The sequence below is a fragment of the Barbus barbus genome, assembly GCF_936440315.1.
Source record: "Barbus barbus genome assembly, chromosome: 1".
Taxonomy (NCBI): domain Eukaryota; kingdom Metazoa; phylum Chordata; class Actinopteri; order Cypriniformes; family Cyprinidae; genus Barbus; species Barbus barbus.
Window position 1 is genome coordinate 39773295 of NC_136729.1, and position 19785 is coordinate 39793079.

The window sequence follows — 19785 nt, forward strand, 5'->3', positions numbered from 1 at the left end:
ACCAAAATAGCGAACCGTACCACTTTTTTGGTACCCTTTCCTTGGGGTACCTAGCACAGCAAAGGGTACCAAAAGGGTGGAGCTAAACTCACAGCAGAAATTGATTGGTTGACTAGAATCGTCACTTTTGCGTGATACAAGGGGATAAAGCTTCTCCTTCACTCATACCGCTCTGCTGTGTTTGGCTTATTACATCAGAGTGCGCAAACACAAAAAATATAACAGTGTATTTTATAATTTTATATTTCCACACAGACAATAGCCGTTTCTCAATATGTGTTCTTCGTCATTGCCCAAAAAAGGGCGTAATTTACAAAATACTACTGTCATTGTGTCATGAAATGTAGATTTAAGAGTTTTTCAGGCGAGAATGTAGTTGTTTAAAACTCAAATCTGCTGTTTATTTATAAAGATATAGCACCTATTTGAAAATTTGCTATGCCGATTTCGAAGCTCCAGGCGATCACTGGGTGCTCAGTGCTCATGTATCCGCCTCCAGCAGCTAGTCCTTCCGACATTTACCGCTTGGCTCTGATGTCTCTGTAGTGATTAAACATGAGATAAAATTTGTTTTGTGTATATTTAACAGGCATTCGTGGTCTCATGAATCTATTATTTGTTCCTGGTCATAACTTTGTGCTCAGCCAAAATGATATGTTTAACTTTATATATTTATTTTGAACTTTACCGTAGTACAGCGTTGACTTTGTAGCATACGTTTGACTGAATTGTTTGCTTTTGTCTTTATTTCCACTTATATAAGCCTCTTATACTTTGTACTTATACTTTTATAATGGCTATTATTATTGTTCATTAAAACTGACATGAAAGAGGCAGAGTTGTACTCTTGGCGGTGGAAACGCAAGCTGGATCAGGGTGTTCGGGCCTGAACCGTACCGACCCGTGCCTCTCGGTGGAAACGAGCCATAATGCATTTGAGACATTGCATTTTCCTCAGTGCATAACTGACACGTTACTTTTATATTTTTAATCTGTAAATGTTAGAAAGTCATGCAATTATATCCATTTTGCTGTCAGGAGTGGGCGAGGCTACACGAGCGAAAGAACGCTGCGGCACACATGCGCACTACACAGACGGAGCGGAATAAAATAATTGCACAAGAATTATGAATAAAATATTGATTCTGCTAAAATGTTTTGTTGGACATGAAATGCGAGACGTAGAATTTTAATCCTACATATATTTATGATAGCAGTAACTGTAAATCAAAGCTGGCTAATACAGCCATACTAGCTCAAATGAGTTAAATGCGTGTTCCTCTTAAAATGTAGACGATTTCTATTTTATTTTCATTTTTAATTCAGTGATTTTAACGGTGTTTTTAATACTTTAAAGAGCACATAGCTTTTGTACAATGCCCCTCTGGAGTCATGTGTATTACTTGTATGTATTTTTATTTACTTGCAATGTTTTTATAAACAGTTTGGACTCTCATTCTGACGGCATCCATTTACTATAGAGGATCCATTTGTGAGCAAATGATATAAAGCTAAGTTTCTCAAAACGACGAAGAAAAAATTTCAAATTTTCTTTTTTGGGTGAACTATTCCTTTAAATTGTCACTGTATCTTAATACATTTTATGTATGAATTATTAACAATATATTAATATTTCTATTCATTAAATTCATAACTAAAAGTAATTTATAATACAAATATATTTGCCTTTCACATAATCATTCACAGCTGATTATCACTCACACTGAAAATGGTGGGGGGAAAAAACACGAGACGGATTAAAAACCGTTTCATTTAATATATCGTATTTTCAATAAATTGCAGTAAAGCCTCCATACCTGACAATACTATAGTTTATAATCTGAGCTCATATCAGCAGGGCAAGTCACTGAACAACACAATCTTCCAGTACATAACGCAACCAGGATTGGAAGCCCCCATCTATCATCAACAGCCTGAGAATCATGGGGAAAGAGCAGGCATTCTTTCCCAGTCATAATATCATAGCTTAATTCAGTGTTGTTCCAAAAATTAAATGGAGATGTCCAACTCAAAAGGGGGGAGATGGGGGAATAACACCAATTTGGAACCTAGATAACGATGGCAAGCAGCACTAATACAAAGTGAATGTAGGAGAGGGACTACAGCCCGTTGTGTTCATTCTGTACAAGTCTTGTGTTGCTTAACTTCTTGCTCCAGTTAACTGAAGATTCACACCTGAAAGGCAGCATGTCTCTGCACGACATGTTGAGGTAAAAAGGTTTTCCTAGAAGAAAGATTCCAAAAAATGAATGAAATTATTAAAAAGAGCATTTTAGATGACTCAAAAATCTTTGTTGACTTTGTGACATCCTGTACCTGCTTGTAGCCATCATGTTGTGGTTGAGCTACTTATTGCCAGTGCGCCTTCTGAGTTTGACAGAGGCTGTCCCTTCAGCACAGGATCTACAGAGGAAAGTCAGATGCCATGTCACATGAGTTCACTTGGAGAGGATGCAAAAACTTAGAGAATTTTTATTTATTTTTTTGTAACAATGCATTAATTATGACTTGTAATGCATTGGACTAGATCATGAATTGTAACCACAGTTAATACTTTATAACACTTATCAATTCATTGTTTCACTACGCATTTTAAATTTGGTTATTATTATTTACGACAGATAATGTATTATTGTACATCATAAATGGTATAATGCATTATAATTATTCAACAACCCTTTATACAGCATTATACATAGAGGTTTTAAGTAAAGTGTTTTTTAAAATCTTTTTGAAATAAGTCTCTTATTTTCACCAAGAATTTTTATTTAGGGAAAAGGGAAAGGGAAGTGGTGTGGAAGTATGGTGACCCATACTCGGAATTTGTGCTCTGCATTTAACCCATCCAAGTGTACACAAAGCAGTGAACATACACCCGGAGCAGTGGGCAGCCAATGCTGCGGCGCCCATGGAGCAGTTGGGGGTTCAGTGCCTTGCTCAAGGGTCTCACCTCAGTCGTGGTATTGAGGGTGAAAACAGTAATATTGTGAAATATTATTGCAATTTAATATAAATGATTTCTATTTGAATATATTTTCAAATGCACTTTATTCTCGTGATGCCAAAGCTGAATTTTCTGAAGGATCATGTGACATCCTATTACACCAGTCTAGTGTCACATGAGCCTTCAGAAATCAATAGGCTTGTTCGACTTCATGCGGTGCCGCAAAGATCGACTGCCACCTGACAAAAGCAATGCATTCTGGTTAGAACATTTGTCCGACGATGGGTGCTTCTCAAACGGAAGGCTAAAACCCTTCTCAAACCCGCAAAAGCTTTGTTCGTCTTCGAAACACAATTTAAGATATTTTGGATGAAAACCAGGAGGCTTGTGACTGTCCCATTGACTGCATAGTAAACTGCACTGTCAAGTAGGGGTGGGACAATAAATCGATATGGCGATATATCGCGATCCTTCTCCATGCGATACGAGAATCAATATCTGGCGCCAAATATCGGTATTTTCATTAATACAATAAGGCGCTCTAAATATATTTCCCTGCTTCCAGCGTCTAAAAATAAAAATGCGTGGAAATCGCGGCTGCACCATTTCTAGCTTCTTTCCAAAGCACTCTGAGCAACCATGATCCGCGTTCTCTATGAAGATGGTGAAGCACGAGGAACTGAAGGATAAACAGATTTCCAGCCACTGTATTAGCTCTACTGCTATATTATATAGGTTTATGGAGATAACTGCCCCGGAAGTGCCAGAACAGCTATCAGCGTGGACCATATGCACCGATCATGTTATTATTGCAGAGCGCATATTCAGTCCGTGAGTAGCCTCTCCGCTCGAATCGCAGGTGGATTTCCCTCACTATGCGTGTTTGAGAAAGCGCTGCCAGCACGTCCAATTTTCCCTTCTCTCTCTCAGATATTACAAGTGCGCGTTATGCAGTGTGAGGGCAGTGGGCACAGACCGGTAGAAACATAAATCTGCACCTAAACCCTGCAGGCGAAACAAAACCCTGTCAAATTATCTCTTTTTCATAGGCAAATGTTATTAGCTTGGTCCCTCATTTTTAAACACAATTTTACACCTCACTCGTATCTAATCTGGAATAACAAGAATCTACTTTATAAACAAATCTCTCTTTTTTTGAAAATTGGTTTAAAAATTTGATTATTTGTGTGTCTCAACTTTTCAATCAAAATGGTTCAATCTGTAATTACTCTGAGTTTTTAGCTAAGCATGGAATTCCCGTTAGTCCGAAAGAGTTTGCAATTGTTGCTGATGCAGTGCCACATGGGGTTCTCATGCTTTTTAGAGGTCTTTCTTTTCCAATCTCATGTCATTCAGTGGAATGAAACTTCTTTACATTTATTCTGGAATTGCTTTTGTACATCATTTTGGTGTAACATTCTTGACTTTATCAAATGTTATGTGAATCCTAATTTTGAGTTTACTTATAGAAATGTCATTTTTGGCTTTCATGAATAAGAAAAAAAAGGTGATACTTATTTCATAAAACTTATTTTCCCGTTAGCTAATTATCATATTCATAAATGTAATTTAAAAAAAAAAGGCAAACCTCTTTTTTTTAAGATTCAAAATTGAAATGAAAATGTATTTTGATTCTATTAAGTTCTCTACAAACATAAAAGCAATAAGAACAATGACTTTGCTGAAGGACTTGACACTTCCTTTGGACTGAAAGTCTGAGTTACCCTGGACTGTTGTTGTATTATGTTTTGATGATGACAATTGTTATTGTTTTTGCAAGCATTCAGTTAAAAAAAAAAAAAAAAAAAAAAAAAAAAAAAAAAAGCATAAGGATCCATCTGCTCACTTATCTCTCTCACACCTATTCTAATATGCTAATTTGGTGCTTAATTATTAATAATGGTTATTATTAAAAGTGTTGGAAACAGAACAGCATTTAGTTTAAATTGATACTGAAATCTTTCGCAACATTATACAATGGTTTTACTGCCACTTTTGATCCATTTGTTTTAAATATTACTTATCCCAAACCTTTGAATGGTAGTCTATCAGTTTCCTAACTGTTCCTTCCTTCGCATTGATAATAATAATAAAAAAAAAAAAAGTTTCTTGAGCACCAAACCAGCACATTCGAGTGATTTTTGAAAGAGAGTAATGGCTTCTGAAAATTCAGCTTTATTAACTACATTTTAAAATATATTAAAATAGAACATGGTTGTTTTAAATTGTAATTTATTATTATTTCACAATATTACTATATCTTTCCTGTTATTTGATAAAAAATAATGCTGCCTTGGTGAGACTTTTCAAAACCATTAACAAAATCTGAATTATTCTAAACTTTAGACTCGAAGTGAATATAATACAAAATTACTTGAGAAATCAACTAATCAAAGCAGATAAGGAAAGCTGGCTCACAAAAGTAGGGGTGTTCCATGGCCTCTTGGGCAGTCAGTCTCTGTTGATGATCATAACGCAGAAGTTTATCCAGCAAATCCAGAGCTTCTGGGCTCACCAAGTGCTGATTTTCTGGCTGAACAAAGTTCTCCCAGCGCTTACGGGTCTGCCTGAAGATGTTTGCAGTTTCAATATGAAAACATTTCAAATCAATATGTAGAATTAGGGGTGTGCGATATATATCGTCTGTGATAATATCGTAATTGTTGTTTTAACGATGTGCGATTTGACATTTTAGAGTATTTTGCAAAAACCATTCAAAACACACCAACAGAGTGCAAACATTCATTACATGTTGAAGTCGTGCATAGAGTGTGTTCTTTCACTGCATTTAGAATGATCACAAAATTAAAGACATGAGGGCAAAAAATGCATATAGGCTATTTATACTACTTCATATAGCCTAGTTAATCAATTTCACACGAAACGTAACAAAAAATAACGCTCCAAAAATGACCATGATTACAAATGTGATATTGATTTTTTTTACAACTGTTCAATTTTTTTCGTTTTTGCTTTATTTCAACAACAAAAATCACTCCAAACACAGCCACAGCACTGTTTTGCGTCTCTGAGCAACATGAGGGAGTTTCGTTCCTGAATGAATCAACCCTTTGAATGATTCGGTTCAATCACAATGACTCACTTTTTAAACAGTGACTTGCTGCCACCTACTGGCGATTTTAATTTCACATTCGAAGTATTTTTTACCATTTAAATGATTTCAAATATCGGTATTTAACATTTTAGGTTTAATATATCAAAACATAATTTATGCATTTGTAATTGCAGGTTAAATGCAATCATGTCTTGCATTAAACAGTGTTTATATGCATCTAAATGTAAAAAGCTTCTGTGTTTTCCCTGCATTGCAAAGATTAATTTTGTTGATACTGACTTAATTTGCTTGGTAAAAGCCCAAAAGTCTTATTAATGTAATTCACTGATTAAATGTAAGAATTTGACTCAAAAGATAGACACTTTTAGAAAAAAAATGGCAATTTAAAGGTAAAAATGCCCATAAAATGTAAAAATCAGTGTAAACTTATTGGAAAAGATTAATTTCTATCAGTGTGAACTGACCACCACACAGAATATGAAGAATATCAAAAACTTTAGGAGCCAGCTGTCCACGACAGACCTTAAGGTACCAGCACAACAGCAAAATATCGTCCAATTATCGTTACTGATAAAATCCCAGAAAATATCAAGATGGTATTTTTTGTCAATATCGCACACCCCTATGTAGACTTCATTAAAAAGTTGTACAAAGATCCTTAAAAATGGACTAATGTGAAAATCACTGTCAATAATTCACAGACTCACTGGCCAAGCAGATCTTTGAAACGTGTGTCCAGCTCAATGTGATACTTGCTCAGGTAGCTGAATAGCTCTTCTGTTCCAAGAACCTTGGCAATTCTGACCAACTGCAGGAAATATTCTGCTGTTAGCATTTAAGACTACATATTGTAATAGTTTTCAAAGAAGAATGAAGTCATACCTGGTCATAGTTGTCTTGACCATGGAAAAATGGCTCTTTCTGGAAGATCATGCTGGCTAACATACAGCCTAAGCTCCACATGTCCAAACTGTAGTCATACATCTGCAAATCATTTGGGAGACTTAACAGCAATGTCTGATGGTAATGTGGGAATAAGTCAACTCCATATAAGACTGGCTCCTAAAATCTGGTCTTGTCTGTTCAATAAAAGCTAATTGTTTCTCATAAGAACATCTGTAAAAATAAATCTGCCAGGCACCTCAGTGATAAAACTCTTGCATTCATATAGTGATTTATTATCCATAGTGGAGGAGTGAGTTCTGTGATCCTGCAAACCTGGGAACACGCTGCTCAAATGGTAACTATTTGCATGATTGCTATCTGTAAACAGCTGTCTGTTTTTGCTTGGACAATGAAAAAAAAAAAACATTGCATATTTATTACAATAAAGATTTAAAATTTCATTTCATTATACTATCCTATTCATTATTTGATTATTTAAATATCCTATTTAAAAACAGGAAGCTTGACACTCTACAGGTACATCTAAAAAAATATTGTGAAAATCGAAAAAACGTTTTTGTAACATTTCAAAAAGTGAAACTTTCAAATATTTTAGATTCATTACATGTAAAGTAAAACATTTCAAAAGTTTTTGTTTTAATTTTGATGATTAGAGCTTACAGCTGATGAAAGTCAAAAATCAGTATCTCAAAATATTAGAATATTTACATTTGAGTTTCAATTAATGACCATCCCTACAGCATAAATTCCGTGTATCTCTTGTTCTTTGAAACCACAATAATGGAGAAGACTGCTGACTTGGCAATGATCCAGAAGACGAACATTGACGCCCTCCACAAAGAGGGTAAGTCACAGAGGGTCATTACTGAAAGGTGTGGCTGTTTACAGAGTGCTGTATCAAAGCATATTAAATGCAAAGTTGACTGGAAGGAAGAATTTTGGTAGGAAAAGGTGCACAAGCAACAGGGATGACTGCAAGCTTGAGAATACTGTCAAGCAAAGCTGATTCAAACACTTGGGAGAGCTTCACAAGGAGTGGACTGAAGCTGGAGTCTACCAAGCCACTTCTGAACCAGAGACAACGTCAGAAGCGTCTTACCTGGGCTGTGGAGAAAAAGAACTGGACTGTTGCTCAGTGGTCCAAAGTCCTCTTTTCAGATGAAAGTAAATTTAGCATTTCATTTGGAAATCAAGGTCCCAGAGTCTGGAGGAAGAGTGGAGAGGCACAGAATCCATGTTTCTTGAAGTCCAGTCAGTGTGAAGTTTCCACAGTCAGTGATGATTTGGGCTGCCATGTCATCTGCTGATGTTGGTCCACTGTGTTTTCTGAAGTCCACAGTCAACGCAGCCATCTACCAGGAAATTTTAGAGCACTTCATGCTTCCTTCTGCTGACAAGCTTTATGGAGATGCTGATTTCATCTTCCAGCAGGACTTGGCACCTGCCCACACTGCCAAAGGTACCAAAAGCTGGTTCAATGACCATGGTGTTACTGTGCTTGATTGGCCAGCAAACTCGCCTGACCTGAACCCCATAGAGAATCTATGGGGTATTGTCAAGAGGAAGATGAGAGACACCAGACCCAATAATGCAGATGACCTGAAGGCCGCTATCAAAGCAACCTGGGCTTCCATTACACCCGAGCAGTGCCACAGGCTGATTGCCTTCAAGCCACACCGCATTCATGCAGTAATTCATGCAAAAGGAGGCCCTACCAAGTATTGAGTGCATAGAAATGAACATACTTTTCAGAAGCCTGATATTTCTGTTTAAAATATAATTGTTTTATTGATCTTATGTAATATTCTAATTTTCTGAGACACTGAATTTTGGGTTTTCATTATCTGTAAGCCATAATCATCAAAATTTCAAGAAATAAAGACTTGAAATATTTCACTCTATGTGTAATGAATCTATATAATATATGGGTTTCACTTTCTGAAATGAGTGACAAAAAATATTGACCTTTTCCATGATATTCAAATTTTTTGAGATGTACCTGTATAGTTTAAATTATTTTTCTTGCATTTTCTTTCAAAATGATGAATGTCATTTTAAAGATCTGGAAATTATGCAAACTCTTATTTATATAAGGTAAACAATTTGACCCATTTGAACAAGCGAAATAAGTAGAACAAACCATAATTTATATATATTATATATACATGTGAATGAAGAGTTTATTTGCAAAAACTACATTGTACAAATTTTCAAAAATCATGTTTTTATTATGTTATGTTTTTATTGTGTTAGTTAGCTGTTTTTTAAAGTTATTTTTTAACCTAGTCAAAATGACCCAACTGCAGTTTTTTGAGAATGGTAAAAAACTGAGTTATCCGTTTTTGCAAATGAACTCTTCATGATACTAATTAATAATATATATATATATATATATATATATATATATATATATTAATTATCAAACAACCTTGGTGTTTTAAACAATTCGGCTGGGAATTTGTACGTGGGTGGTGGGAGAAACATCATTCTGCATTTAGATGGCAATAAAACCCCTAGCCCTTGTAAAAAAAATTACCTTATATCCCCATGAGAAACAATTACTGTCTGAATAAGGCTAAACACATGACACTGTAAAATACATAATTACAAAAGGGACATATTTCAGGAGCTATTCATGTAGAAAATCACATAAACCTGAAGTGTTTTTTCCCCCAAAACTGTATGAAAATGAATATAAGACACAACATACCTGATAGTCAACCAGCAGTTCTGGTCCCTTGTATGATCTTGAGGCGACCCTTACATTATATTCCTGCGCGGGATGGTAGAACTCAGCAAGACCCCAATCTATTAGCCTCAACTACACCAGGTTAAAAAAAAAAATACATTCATCAGGTCACCAACACTGATCTGCAGTCACTATTAAGGGATAGTTCACCCAAAAATGAAAATTACTCACCCTGATGTCATTCCAAACCTGTAATACTGTAAAAATACAGTTGACAGACTGATGTCACATGGACTACTTTGTCGATCATCATGGTACTTTTCTGGACCTTGAGCGTGTAAGGACCCTTGCTGTCTATGGGAGGGTCAGAGAGCTCTCGGATATCAGCAAAAATATCTTAATTTGTGTTCTGAAGATGAACAGAGGTCGTACGGGTTTGGAACGATATCGGGGTAATTAATGACATAATTTTCATTTTTGGGGGAACTAACCCTTTAAGGAACACATTCAAAAACAAATCCACAATGCTGGTATCTGACTTCACCTTTCTCATTTGGTGGTCTATCATGACATTATGAGGTTTGACATCCCGATGCATGATGCCCATGCTATGAGAGTAGTCCAGTGCCTGCATAGAGACAAAGCAGATGCACATAACGCACTCTCCTGTTCAAAATAAATGACAGTGTAATCTTATTTCAGCTACATCACAGCGTTCTTACCTTTAGAAGTTCATACAAGTAGAACCGGATATCGAAGTCCGTTAGTCTCTGATAGAGATCCTACAAATCGGAACAACATGCTGCATATTTCAGTTTATCTCCTTTAATTGATGATATCCAAATATGATCAGACAAAAGTAGTTATATATATATATATATATATATATAGTTCTTACACACACATTTAATCATTTAGCAGATGACTTACAAATGAGGACAATAGAAGCAATCAAAATCAACAAAAGAGCAATAATAAGCAAGTGCTAAGACAAGTCTTGGTTAGCCTAATGCAGTACATATATACAATATATATATTTTATAAGTGGTACCTTGAAGTCTGTGTTATTGATGTACTCAAACACAAGGGCTGGCGTTCTAGACTGTGGAATACCAAAAGAAAAAAAAAAAAAAAAAGCGTAAAAATATAACAAAGATGGAATGCACACATACAGTAGACACTGCCTGTTGGTTTACCTATTTTGACACAAATCAACCCTCATTTAGAAGCAGTTACGGATAACACTGGATACTGGATAATAAATCTGCCAGTTCTGGGATTGATTTAAATATGATATGATGTGTTAAATGGAGCTGGAAGGTACTACACTGTAAATGGTAGATAAAAGCATTACAAAATCTGATTCTATTCAAATTTGCAGACACAGTTTCTGTGTGGGCCTGCTGACAAAATACATAATGTTTAATATGTTACGACTAATTTTGCAAAAACATGAATTCTGTAGGAAAGAGTTGCATACTTTGTTAAAGTTATTTTTTTAACCTAGTCAATATATCCCAACTGCAGTTTTTTGAGAATTGTTATCTGTTTTTGCAAGTGAAGTAAATTTACCACAGGGTCCTTCACTGTGTCTACAAGACGAATGATGTTGGTTCCTCCTCTTAAGTTCTCCAGAATTTTGATCTCACGCTTAATCTTCTTCTTTTTAACAGGCTGCAAATGTAAAGCAAAAATTAAAAGGTTAGCTCAGCCAAGACTGAAAATGACACGCACACAAAAAAAAAAAAATCAAAAGCAATCTGTGTTTGTTCTATCTTTCCATCTCGATCACCTTTGAAACACAATTCATTTTTGTCTAGGTAATGTAAAAGTAATCCATGTGAACTGAGCAGCTTCAAAGTCTTCCATTTCATAAGACAAATATATTTAATTTAAGCCTTTATTCACAAACATTGACCAACGCACATTCATAAAATCACATTAAAATATGGTAAACTCAACCGTGCATCCTTGCCACGCAAGAGCAAACATCTGCTCCTGCACTTCAAACAAGCATGTTTGAGCCTCTGTTTACCATATTTAATGTACTCTATGTACTGTACAGGTACTTTTGACTTTCATCAGCTGTGAGCTCTAATCATCAAAATAAAAACAAAAAAACTTTTGAAGTGTTTTACTTTACATGTAATGAATCTAAAATATATGAAAGTTTCACTTTTTGAAATAAGTTACAAGAAAAAATGAACTTTTTCACCATATTCTAATTTCTGAGATGCACCTGTATGTATATGTATATTTTTCGATGGACAAAAATTTAAATTTTTCTTTCTTAGGTCTAGATGGGGTTTGGAACGACATGAAGATGAGTAGACGACAAAATCATTTTTGGGTGAACCTGATCTCTTTTAAAAAAAAAAAAAAGTTTCTATCTGATGTTCAGACAATGAGAGACCAGACATTCTTACCTTCAGGATTTTAACAACTACTCTGTCATTGCTGTTGATGTTGATGGCCTCAAACACTTCACTGTATTTGCCTCTTCCAAGCTTTCGGACAAGCTGGTAGTCATCCTGGTTGCTGAATAAGACACAGGAAGCAATAAATAAATAAAATTGTGTATCAAGTACCATTCTATTTCCATTAAAACACTGTACCATTGTTCAACCAAAGTACTTTTTTTTTTTTGGCAAAGAAATCATGCTAAAATAACACCTGTACCTCCAGCTAGGCACATGTGCTTCATAGTCCCAGTATTCCTTGCTCTTCACAGTGTTGGCATCAGCATACACCCGTGCTTTGCTGCTCACCGGCCCGGGCATGGCGGGCTTGGCCAATCGATCCGCCTTCCCTTCACCTACTACTACGACACGCTCCAAGCGATGGCGACAAGTCGACCGTCTCTGCTGTGAAATACTGCAGAAAGTATCGTGGTAGCGGAAAACACTGTAACAAGCCGCTTCAATGCGATTTCTCGCGAGCAATTGTGATTGACAGCTGCTCAGCAGCGGCGCGCATGACCTCGCGCTGACGCTCGCGCCAATAAAAACCAAAGCAAAAAGCAAAGGGCGTCCAAAACGCAGCAGAAACCAATTTATTCTCTTTCGGACCGCCAGCTTATTAAAAAATTCAAGTCAGGATTTCATGACGCCCATCGGACAGCTCTATAAGATGTATATGTGTGTAAACAAATTTTAAAATAAATAAACTATCAGCTTTAAATAGATAGCGATGGTATATGCGATTGCCTGCCTCGTATTGTGCATGTAAATAAACAATGATGCAAGGCGAGGGGAATGAAAAATATTGAATTGAAGCACAGACCTGTCAAGCCCGCTGAATGTCGCTACGCGGTAAAGCGGAACATAAACAACGCGAAGCGGCCGAAATGTCGAGTTGATCGATTGTCTCTGGAAGTGAACAGCGTTTGATCATCACTGTTTGTTATACTATTCATTACAGCGGTCCAGCAGTCTCACTTTAACAGCGTTCCCTCCGGATAAACGCGCTAACTAAGCTAGCGATAGCGATGGATGGGTTTAATTAGCCACTACAACTTCGACCCACACACGGCTCCAGATTTCCAATTAATCTTCAAATGGACCGTCCCAATTCCTCCCATTGATCCACCAATTAAATTCAGTAAGCTATCGAGGGATCCGCTGACAGGTAGGCGGATATCACCCCTAGCATAGCACTCCTGCCAATTTTTGCGATCGCATAGATGGAATCACCGGAAATAATTTATATACTTCCGGTGCATTTATCCAAAATAAAAGCCCCCAAATTGAGCTGCATGCAAAGCGTGGAATCCCAAGCAGCAGTTTTTCTGCTTTAACTATTATATTTTATTTATATTGGTTGTAAGATGTTTATGTACATCATTTATACCATAAACGTTTACTGCATGCTGTATTATAGTCAGTCTGATACCTTTGACAAATATAAAGTTCAAATTATATTTCGGGGGGATAAAACAACAAAACCTCTACACCATAATGGTGTAACAATAACAGAACGTTTCAATTGTTTAAAAAAACAAACAAATGCAGGATAGCTGTATTAATGTCCAAATAATACTGTTCGCTTTAACAATATTTCACTCTACTGAATAGTCTACACTTTTACACTCAAATCAGTCTGAAAGTTATACACGGTCTGTAGTCATTTTACCATTTGGTTCACAAATAACACAACGGTTAGCTATGTTTACAAACATTTAATTTGTAAATGCCTTGTATTTATGACATGCCACACTTTTGTGATAGTGGGGTGAAAAAAACAACATTATGGCATATTTACATATTGAGTCTCTTCACTGCCTTATCTAGAAACACATACATTTAAAGGGATGGGCTTGAGTGACATACAGGAGGAGGTGCTAGATGGTGGGGTAACCTCTGGTTTTGCTCAAATACAAAAAGGAAATCATTTATTTGATTCAACCCGCTAACAGTCTCGCATCAAAAATATTGCTTCACAAGCAATGACACCATTCAGTCTCTGCATTTAATGCACATGAGAGTACACAAATCTGTAACAGAACAAACAATACTGACACATAAGCCATTAATGTTAATAAGGCTCTCAGAGGCATCGAAAGGGAAAAATAGATGTTTGCAATGTTTACATTCAAGATGTTAGGATAATACAAATGTATCATTAATATGGATTCAATTAATATGCGTAGACATTTAGACACTGCATTGTAAGATGTTTTTGAAGTTTAAAAAACACTACTACTGCTTAATACTGCGTTTTTAGATTCCTTATTTTTACTCTTGAATTTGTTTAAAATTATTTATTTTTATAATTACAAAAGCTGCGTCCAAATCTACCTGTGGTTTAGTATTTTAACCCAAATCAATGGTTCTACCGTCAACTGATCCAGTTTGGAAAGCACAAAATGAAATACCAACTGAAGAAATACCAAGTAAAGAAATAATTTGTGGCAGAGAAACCGAACAAGTGGCAAAAGAATAATACACCGAAACAGAACCAACATATCCTCACAAGAGGAAACAATCACATGCACAGTCTACAGTATGATGATACACAAACAGATACTAAATCCTAGCACTGTACTCATGTCAAAGCGATACAAAACATCCATGTACAGATAACTTTACAAATTATACAGCATTGTTTAGCTAACGCAACACCATCTGTTTGCAATCTGCAAACAAAAATACTTCATTGTTGTTCTCTGTTGCCTGGCAGTTAAAAAGTAACTGTTAATCTTTGTACTACTGTAAATTTACTCTCAGAACTGCTTGCAAACTATTGCGCCATTGTTAGAGATGAGTCAAAATGCACTAGAGAAAAAGAATGGCTAATATTTTTGTGTGTGTGTAGTCCTTTGCCTACAAGTTAACATAGCAGTTTGCACTAATGACAGATTACAACAAACTGTATAAATTATTTAGGCTATTCATGCATACATATACCCTGTTACATCATGGGTTAGGTGATGGGAGTTATACATTACGAATACATACAATCACTACTGTATATTGTCCAGATGGCCATACAGTGTACCATAGCTAACATGGAAGCATGAGATGGAGACACTGGAAAAAAAGCAGTTAATTTAAAAGTTACAAGGCCAAATAATTAGAACGAAAAAGATAAAAGCAATGCAATGAAACATCTAGTTGTGGTCAATTGCATGAGGACCAAAAAGCAGATCCAGGATGTTAACATCTTGTGTACCAATTTGTGTTATTCTGGAAAAGCTGTCACTGATAGATGCATTACTGCATTCTCTTCTTGTTTTAGACAATGTTAGATACAAACCAGAAATCAACCAAAATCCTCAGTTCCTTGTAAAACCGATCAGCTTTCAGTCTTTAGCACATGGTGTATGTATAATGAGTTGCACATGAGACAAAATTGTTCATTTATACAAGCTTATTTTTGAGTAGCAATCATTTCGTCAATGTGGTTTATGCAGAAATGAGGCAAGTTTCTGTCTGTGGAGTAGATGCAATGTTGCCAAAATCTACCCAGCGGTACATCAAGACTTTTACAAGCTGACACTTTATGTAGTTCCTTACCAGTCCAACAAGTACTGCAATGCTTGTGGGATATGTAAAACGGACGCTTTCACTAAATATACGCAAGTAAATCGCCATGTTGCTATTACGTGCAAAGTGTGTTTTCGCTTGGTAAGGAGCGACAGCAGACACTAACTACTCTATGCACGAGGACGCAGGATAGCCCCCTCCTTCTGCAGTGTGTTGAACTGTATGTTCTTGAAGGGCCCCAAGCTCTCCAAAACACTCTCCACACCAGACACACTTGAACTGGGCTTCTCGGGAGTGGACAATGCCATGTTTGGCCAAGTGTTCACGCTGTTTGAATCCCTTGTCACAGGTGGGACACTTGAAGGGTTTCTCTCCTGTATGGACTCTTCGATGTCTCTGCAACTCGGATGAATATTTAAAGCGCCTCTCGCAGTCAGCGCATTTCATCGGCTTCTCCCGAGCAGGGTCGCATCGGTGCTGCACAAAATCAGATGAGGACTGGAAGCGGCGGCCGCAGAGCGAGCACTTCAGCGGCTTTTCGGTGCAATGGGAGTTCTGGTGCCTCTGTAACGTTGATGACTTTTTGTAGCCCTTCCCACACACGTCGCACTTGTACGGCTTCTCCACAGCATTCGATCCAGAGTTTGATTCTGTACACTTGTGCCTTAGAAGTTCCCCGGATTGTCTGAAGCCCTTTTGGCAAGCGGCACATTTGAACAGACTCTCGATACCGTGAACATGCTGGTGGTACAGCAGGTGGGAAGGCTGCAGGAAACCTTTGTCACACTGATTGCACTTGAAAGGGCGATCTGCTGGGTTTTTGTGCGTACGACGGTGGCGAACAAGGGCATACTGCTGCTTGAAGCTCATCTGACACTCCTCACACTGGAAAGGGCGCTCTTCGGAGTGGGTCCGCTCGTGCTGCCTCAGGTCCGAGGGCCGTTTGAAGCTTTTCCCGCATGCTGCGCAGCGGAAGGGACGCTCTCCAGCCGGCTGGCACTGGTGGTGCAGCAGTTCGGACGACTCCTTGAAATGAAGCTCGCACAGGTTGCACTTGAAAAGGTGCTCGCCAGAGTGAGCGTACATGTGCCGTACCAGGTGCTGCCTGTGCTTGAAGGTCTTCTCGCAAACGGCGCATTTGTATGGCCGATCGGCACTGTGAGTGCGCTGGTGGTGCGCCAGATGAGAAGCTTGACTAAAGCTCTTCTCACAAGTGTCGCACTTGTAGGGTTTCTCGCCCGTGTGCACTCTTTCATGACGTGAGAGTTCTGAAAGGTGGCGAAATGCCTTATTGCACACCGAGCACTTATATGGACGGTCGGAGCCCTGGAAAGCTGTAGTGGAAGAGGAACCCATGTCTGCCCCATCACTGGATGTCTCAGCAGTAGAGGGTTGCTGAGGGTTAGAAGAGGAGGAGTCTGGGCGGTATGTTTTTTCACAAATAGAGCACTTCATTGGATTATTTCCATTAGTGTGCTCATTATGATGTTGTGCCAAAGACGTGAGAAGGGAGAATCCCATTTTGCACACACCACACACAAACGGCTTCTGCTCAACCTGAACACACTGATGCTCCAGAAGATCCGTTGCTTGGTTGAAGATCTTCATGCACTGAGTGCACTGGAACGAACGGTCCTGGTTAACCATGCACTGGTGCTCATGGGGATTGGCCAAGTGCGAAATATCATGGCCACACGCACCACATTTGTGGCCACCTTCACTTCCCACCTGCAGCTGAGGCTGCTGAGCTGGCAGCGGGTGCTGCTGTGCATGTTGGCCATGCTGAGACTGCTGTAAAGCAGGGTCTGCCTGTAGGACAATACCATATGCAGCACTGCCCAAAGCATTCTCTGCCCCTTGTAGAAGGGGGTGCCCAACAGGAGGAGGGGCCACTGCATGTTGCTGTTGCCATGCTTCTGTCATTCTTCCACTGTACATGTATGAATTCAGCTTTCAGGGATCAGCACTTTGGGACGTGATTGCACAAAAATGTTCCAACAAGTTATAGTCAGTTCATTAGAAAGGTAACAAATGATACTAAAATAGTCTTGTGGAGAGGGTCAAGATTTTGGGGTAAGCTTTTTCATGGTGCAAGTGTTCAACAAGGGGAATTTAAGTAAAATACCAATCCAAGGGGGGCGTCTGAAATTTTCTCCAGTAAGCTACAAAGAATGGTCTCCAAATGCATACCTGCAATAATAAAAACAGTGGGTTACTACACAAAGCAAATAATTTACGCAATAATTACTCAGGGCTCCCACGTCTTAAAAAAAAACAAAAAAACATGCATTTTTCCAATTACAGATTTTATAAATAATACTAGTATTAAATTGCATCAATGGTTCTCAACCATGGGGACTCAGCTCAGCCTTAACTTTCTCAAAATAAACTCTTTTACAAAAATAATAAACTAATTTAAATTAACGTCACTGAAGATATACAAGTAACCGACCTCAAATGTATTTTTGTTTCCCTCAAGTTTTTTTTGTTTGTTTTTGTTTACTGAAAGAATAGAAACTGAAATTTCACAAAACTAAATTAATTGTGCAGAAGAAGTGACAAAAGGTTTAGAACCACTGCATTATTTAGATCTCACTGAGAAAACAGACAAATTCAAAAAGCTAAATTCTAGCTGATAAAATAAGAAATTATAAAAATATATTCCATGGCTTTTTGCAATCTTAAATTGCTCTGATATCTTGTGGGAACCCTGAGTTCTGTTGATACTGATTATGGAATAAACTCAGAAGAAAAAACACCCTTAGTGATTAAGATTCAAGCTACTACACCAATCAAATGCATATCACTGTTATGGTCCAATGTGTAATGGAATCCAAATCAAAATTCCCATTACAACATGCTCACCCACTTGACAAGAACAACCTATATATGAACTACAATACTAATATGGGGGGGGGGGGGGGGGGATCTGGAATTTCCTTTGATGCTCTTAATGCAGAAAATAAGCCTTGCTTCGTGTATTAGAAATCCATATGCAAAGCCATAGTGTAAGGCCTAGTATAAAACGGTTTCCTTGCTTTTTATTCGCAGTTTGTGTGCAAAAAAACTTCAGCTAGCTTTTGACCGATGCACACTTGCAGCCAGGGTTAGCCAGCGCTGCTAATGCTCTTCTCTATAACAATCCGCCCGTCTGCAATCGCTACATTTTATATGACTCACAAAACACACATGCAATACAAACATTATCTGCAAAATGCATAACGCGTCTGCAAAACTGCATGCAAATGATACGCAAAGTCCCGTGCAAGTGTGTTTACCAGTACGCTAAACTGTAGCTATTGCCTTAAAAGAGGCAACAGCCGCCACCTCACTGGCTTTAACCTACTTTGCGTCGCGTTTTTCCGTCGATGCCATTGTTTTCACGAAGATTCACGTTTGGAATAAATATATACAGGACGTTTTAAGACAGGGAGAGAAAAAAATCGGGCGCTTGCCTGCCAGTGGGTGCAGAAGGCCCAAATAAACGTGACGCATCGGACCTCTATGACCAGCCCCTCGAACAAGGCGGACACCCCGATGATATGGGCGGAATCAAGGCGATGGAAAATCACTGATTTTTTTTAGCGAATCGTTCAAATCGCTCGCTCTGTCTTACGATAGCATGTCTTGTAGGTATGTTTTAAAATAATCAAATGATGAAATCAGTCTGTCCTCACAATGGCGCTGCAGCGTTTATGGAATGGCTTTAGAGTAGCATGTGCAATATTCTGAAATACATATCCCTTACGAAAATTAACCATGGTTTTACTACAAATAATAAAAAAAACACGGATACGATAGTTAAACCATGGCTTTGCTAAACCAACCATAGTTTAACCGTGGTTTAACATTTTAAAAAAACTGTGCTTATACAAATGGTAATAATAAGTACGCCAAAAAAACATGGTTGCTACACTTTTACTACAATAAAACCATGGCTAATTTTCGTAAGGGATTTTTGTATACAGTTTAGTTTGACTCCTGTAGCCTAATGCATAGCCTATATTCTCTGTGTGCAAATCTGAATTAGTGGATTCTTAGGAATTATTCAAAATAATCCATCATGTATGTATGTATTTTAAAATGTCATGTATTATTGTTAAAACCGACAATTTATTCTTGGTGTATTATTAGGGCATTGATCAGTGAATCCCCTACAGTTTGT

The 19785-nt window shown here is 37.6% G+C and overlaps 2 protein-coding genes across 3 annotated transcripts; both read right to left on the reverse strand.

The window, feature by feature from the left end:
* Positions 1–1759: 1759 nt before the first annotated feature.
* Positions 1760–13336, reverse strand: LOC306875337 (casein kinase II subunit alpha'-like). Of its 2 annotated transcripts, XM_079425833.1 has the most exons (13): positions 12919–13326; positions 12316–12510; positions 12063–12174; positions 11209–11310; positions 10688–10738; positions 10359–10418; positions 10181–10264; positions 9658–9768; positions 6924–7025; positions 6749–6849; positions 5384–5532; positions 2338–2424; positions 1760–2245 (listed from the first exon to the last, which is right to left on the reverse strand). In XM_079425833.1, the coding sequence occupies exons 2-12, from the start codon at positions 12414–12416 to the stop codon at positions 2351–2353; spliced, it is 1047 nt and encodes a 348-aa protein (XP_079281959.1). In that variant the 5' UTR covers positions 12417–12510; positions 12919–13326; the 3' UTR covers positions 1760–2245; positions 2338–2350. The 2 variants fall into 2 exon arrangements, with proteins under 2 accessions (XP_079281959.1, XP_079281958.1); XM_079425832.1 differs by having other exon boundaries at positions 12316–13336.
* A 462-nt stretch (positions 13337–13798) lies between these two features.
* Positions 13799–19136, reverse strand: LOC306873027 (uncharacterized protein). The gene is made up of 2 exons (XM_079422019.1): positions 18967–19136; positions 13799–17810 (listed from the first exon to the last, which is right to left on the reverse strand). The coding sequence occupies exon 2, from the start codon at positions 17556–17558 to the stop codon at positions 15786–15788; it is 1773 nt and encodes a 590-aa protein (XP_079278145.1). The 5' UTR covers positions 17559–17810; positions 18967–19136; the 3' UTR covers positions 13799–15785.
* Between the last annotated feature and the right edge of the window lie 649 nt (positions 19137–19785).